The sequence below is a fragment of the Helianthus annuus genome, chromosome 1 (assembly GCF_002127325.2).
Source record: "Helianthus annuus cultivar XRQ/B chromosome 1, HanXRQr2.0-SUNRISE, whole genome shotgun sequence".
Lineage (NCBI taxonomy): Eukaryota > Viridiplantae > Streptophyta > Magnoliopsida > Asterales > Asteraceae > Helianthus > Helianthus annuus.
Window position 1 is genome coordinate 114,953,395 of NC_035433.2, and position 5,459 is coordinate 114,958,853.

A 5,459-nucleotide genomic window follows, 5' to 3' on the forward strand; every position below is an offset into this window, starting at 1 on the left:
AAATGTGTTTGCATTTTAGGGGGAGTAAAAATTTCAGAAAATCCAAAAACAATAGAAAAATTGAAAAAAGCCAAAAACATGATAAAATTAAAAAAAAAAGTTTTGGTGTATAAAAGAGGAAATGATAGTACATCAGTAGACTATCACAACATGCTAAAGAAATGGAAAGTAAAAAATGTGATAAACAATCTCACTGCGGATATGCCAGTAGGTTTTTATACATTTAGTAAATTGTTTTCGAGATATAAACCTAAATTTCAAACTTGCTTATTTCGTGGGTAACATTTCTTGGATATATGGGTAACCCCCGAAATCTTGTTTAAAGGTCCCTCTTTCTGAGATACTAGGTCTTTATACTCAGTGATATCTGGGGTATTATCCCGGGACTTCTGATTTTGCGAAAGCAATGGCCTAGTCCCTGTATAATACTTTGCATTTGCTTGAAATATAGCGCAGCCCTCAGTACAAAAAATGATGAAACATTGAAAAATGCTAATCATGTGCTGTTGAAGAAAAGATTCTCTAAAGGGAACACACCTAAAGTCGAACCGTCATCTCTCTGCTGAACGGAAGTTCTGACCTGAGCTCTCATGGTTTCGCATTTTAACCCTTTTACAGATATAATCTAGGTATACTCACCCGTAAGACTGAATATTGGGATCTGGATACGGGAGTATATTCAAGTGGTGGGACATGCGAATAAGTTAAAGTGCTTAAAACATTAATATCGTATCTCGAAACAGTTGAATTTTGTGTGAAAAATTAAGTGGACCAGTATACTGACAATCTAAGTGAATTGTTTAGAACTTAAAATGTTTAAAGCTTAACGGTGTTGGTGATGTGTCTCAAAAACTGATATGATCCTCTTACACAATTTTGAGTGCATTTCTTTACTGCATTTCTTTAAAATAAAAAATAAAAAATTTTGAGTGTGTTTTAGCATAAATTTTTGAAAAATCCAAAAAGATTTTCGACAACTGGTGTTGAAAAGCTGATTTTCAAAATTCCAAGTGCTGAACATGATAATCATTTTGAGGGGGAGTCTGCTGAATCTAAAACTATTTAAATTCTTTCCTACATGTGGTCATCAGAAGATTTTAAATGTTTCTATGTCACTATAAAGAAAATGGTTGTTGGAAGAGATTTGCAATTGGTGTCTGAGGTTATCAAATCTTTATATTATAAAACTTGTGATTGTGGTAGAGATTGTGCAGGTTAGCCAGGTTCCAATACCTGAGGATTCTATGATTAGAGAGAACCAGGTTACGATTCTGGAACTAAAGATCACGCAAGCTGAGGATGCTGATGAACTTAAGGAATCAAGAGATCTAATCAAGAGAATTAGAAAGTTTGAGAGCTAGATTACGATTCTGAATCTGTGAAAGTAATGTTGTGATCAAGCATGTTGAGAGGGGGAGTCTGTTGATGCTAAAGAGGAGAGTAAAAAAAGGATAGCAAAAGCTTTACTCTGTCAAGATACTTTAAAAAGAGCAGTCAGACTGATAATGACTGAAGATGCGAAGACTCGACTCAGTAGACTCGTCAACATCCGAAGGGGAGTCTGTTGGTGCATACGTCTGTCGACTTCGTCTTGTATCGAGTCTTGCATTGTTCATGGCACGAAGTTCGAGAAAACAAGGCAAAAATGTAATTCCGCATGAAGCAGTTAATTCCGCTTGAAGAATCAACAAGTAATTCCGCACGGAATTACTTAATATCATGTGAACATGTAATTTCGTTTGTGTATGTTTCCGTGTGAAGCATGTTTCATGCGGAATTAGGAAGTCTATATATAGTTGTGATCTTGTGTCAGTTGGTACAAAAATACTTAGAAGTTTTCCGACGGCGAAGCTCTGTCGAAGTGTCGCCTTGCTGTAAAACTGTTTCAAATCAATATAAACGACATTTAAAGTGTGTATCTAGCTGAATTCAACTCATCATGTCTGTTTCCGCCTTTCATTTTGAGTAGAACGCCTCTGATCGACTCGTCTCGGGTCCGACAACGATCCTACAAAACTTCTCCCAAGAAACCCATCAGACCCAAAAATACTAAAGTGGAAGTCTGACAAACAGACCCATGAATTGACTTTGATCAAATCTGATGGTAGTGTTGAAAAGATATCAAGGGAGAATGCACTTGGTCTGAATCCAGTTGACCTCCAAGATCATTTTAACCTTCAGCTTGATAGGGATGAAGATGATACTGATTCCTTAGATTTTGAGCTCCAATTCAAAGGGCAAATCCAAGAAATGTTGATGAGAGAATAAAGATCTGCTAATTTCTAAAGTCTGCTGATTCCTTGATTTAGTTTTGCTGAAAATTGTTAAGGCAGGTGATTGTGTGTTTGTAGTTAATGTTTATTGAACCTTAAGTTGTATTCAAATTCTATTAAGTTTTGTTAGACATCTTTTATATGTACCTATGTCTATAAACAGTTTATATTGTCTTTTTGGGTAATCAGTTAAATTGTCAATGGGTGGATATGCGCTTTTTTGGATAAGAGAATGGAAACAATTGTATGTAACTGATATGTTAATCGATAATCTATGTTTATAGTTGTCTTTTAGATAACACATTTTGGTACAATATATATACATGTATCTATATGTTATATGTTCTATCAATATGTGTTATGCATGGTTTTCTAAGAAACAACCCGTGTTTGCACACGGGTCTTTCCGCTAGTCTACTGTAATAAAAGAAACCAACTTTTGGACACGTGTCATTCATTGAAGTTATCCTCAAATCTATACTTATCTTATAATAACTAAATAAACTATAAATTATAAATTAATATTAAATCTTATTCTACTTTAATAAAATGTTATCCTCAAATCTAAATTGTTAATTTAATATATTTTTAAAACAAATGTCTCTCTTTCCAACTTATCTTATATTAAATATATAAATAATAGATTAATATTAAATGTTATCCTAATTTATTAAAAATATAATTTTTTATTATTTGGTATGCAAAACTATATTTATTCAACTCGTGTAAAACGCGGGGTTTATAAAAGTAATTTTTTTATTATTTACTATTCAAAGTTACATTTATATAACTCGATACATGAAGTTTTTAAAGATATAACTTTTTTCATTTGCTATGTAAAATAAGATTTATTCAACACGTGTAATACACGTGGTTTTTTAAGGATATAATTTTTTTTATTATTTGGTAGATTTTTCAACCCAACTATACACGGGTTTTTTTAAATATACGACGTTTTTAGTATTTAATATATAAATTTACATTTATTTAATCTGTGTAAGAAACTCTATTTAACATGTGTAATATAGTGGGTTTTTAAGGATGTATTTTTTTATTATTTGGTAGATTTATTCAACCCGATTATACATGGGTTTTTTAAAGATACGACGTTTTTAGTATTTAGTATACAAAATTACATTTATTTAATCTGTGTAATACACATGGTTTTTAAAAATATAACTTTTTTTTATTTGATGTATAAAATTACAATTATTTAACCCGTACAATATACAAGGTTCATAAAGATATAACTTTTTATTATTTATTATATAAAATTACATTTATTATATAAAATTACATTTATTTAACCCGTGTAATACATGGTGTTCTATTAATTAATATACTCAGCGTCCTTCTTCAATCCCCAATCGTGTAACCGGAGGTGCAGCTCCGCCGCTGCGATTAAGAAGTAAACCGCCTGAATCGGTGTCAGAATTTCGATCACAGACTTTAGCGTCTCCATTCTCAGACTATCCGCCATGTTCAGCACTTTTTCCCACTCATCCTTCTTCGGCTCTAGAGCCCGTTCCACTCTCCGATCATTGTCGTCCCCTCCATCGTCGTTCTCCTTCCTCATCATCTCCGAAATCACGTTGGATAGATCCACCATGGATGTGTCAGCTGCTGATTCCTGCAACGTCGCCATTCTATCACATATGTTTTTCTCTGCACGAATGGTTTTTTGCTGTAATTTGTCGACTCGACTGATCTGATTTGAACTCAAATGTCCTAAATCGCCAGCCTTGAAAATAGACAAGTCAGCTGGCGAGGCCTCAAACTGAATACCTGAAATAATTGAAACAAAGAACAAAACGATATTATTAGAACCAAAACTTATTGTAAATAATATTTTTTTGTGTATTGAATAATTATAACCATATATTGTTATACAAAGAGATCATAATAAAAAAATAATGATAAAGCTAACGGATTAATATTATTAATATGCCGGTCCTAATATTCATTAACTAGAAATAAAATAATAACTAACAAACAAACAAAATTATATATGGTAAATCTAAATAATTTAAAAATGTAATTGGTCAGGTTGAGTTATATGTCAGTCAACACATAATTCTTTTTTTTTTTTTAACCTCCCTTAAATATAGTAAATTCTATGCAATTTAAATCATTTATAATTTCAAATTATTGTTTTATAGTTTATAAATCTTCATTACTATCTATGTAATATTACCTTATGAAACCCGTGTAGTAAACAGGTTTCTAACATACCAGACTTGGAGTACAACAGGTGGATGGCTGTAGTTGGCCGCCACCCGGCAATCCACAAAAAGGCATCCTCCAGGGAAGATAGCCACTTGGGCGAAAACATCGAAATCACGTCTTCTTTTGCTGCTTCTGATTTCACCTTGTAGTACTTCTCGTACTGCCCTATAGAATTATTAATCAGCATGTGTAAATCTTCATCTTCTTCATCGCCATTGTACTCGTGGTGGTTTGCGGCCGATGCGAGCTGTTGAAGGTTGGAATCTAGCTCGTCCAGCCAGCAGTCGAAGAACCTATGGAAGTTCTGGCACGGGGTGTTTTCGGGGTTGGTCATGAGATCAGTGATGTTTAGACTGTTATGACATTGTGATATATAGACTGTTCATGGGGATGCATGTTGGCACCGTCAGCCTGTTTTGGAGTTATTTACATAACCCTCTTGGTTTGTATATTTTCGGTCCCTCTAGTTTCTTGTATGTCCCTTTTAATGTATCATTTTGCCTTTAATCCGTTTGTATATAAGAATTTCCTTCAGTGTTATAAGCATCACACATGTATAATGTATACATAATTAATTATATATTAAAGGTTTTACGATTATTTCTTCTGTTGGCAAATTACCAAACTCCTAAGTCCTAATTACCTCTATACCTACATTTTATAGGATTTAAATTAGGCCTCCCTTATTCCCACACCTCCTAGATCTTATTTTCACATCCCTAGTGTATACGGGCCGTATACAAAATATACGGCCCGTATAGAATGTTTTTGAAAAGGAAAATGCGCAGAGAATGTTTTTTTTTTGATTTATTATATACGGCCCATATATAGTTATACGAGCCGTATACAAGTGTATACGATTTATAAAAAGTATACGGCTCAATGGATTTATTTCTGAGGTTTTTGATGTTTACCAAATGTATACGGGCCGTATAACTGTATACGGGCCGTATAGATTAA

At 33.2% G+C, this 5,459-nt stretch overlaps 1 protein-coding gene across 1 annotated transcript; it reads right to left on the reverse strand.

Moving 5' to 3' along the window:
- Positions 1-3,584: 3,584 nt before the first annotated feature.
- LOC110938401 (protein DOG1-like 3) lies at positions 3,585-4,833 on the reverse strand. The gene is made up of 2 exons (XM_022180760.2): positions 4,506-4,833; positions 3,585-4,058 (listed from the first exon to the last, which is right to left on the reverse strand). Exons 1-2 carry the CDS (start codon positions 4,831-4,833, stop codon positions 3,604-3,606), a joined length of 783 nt encoding a protein of 260 aa, XP_022036452.2. The 3' UTR covers positions 3,585-3,603.
- Positions 4,834-5,459: the final 626 nt, after the last annotated feature.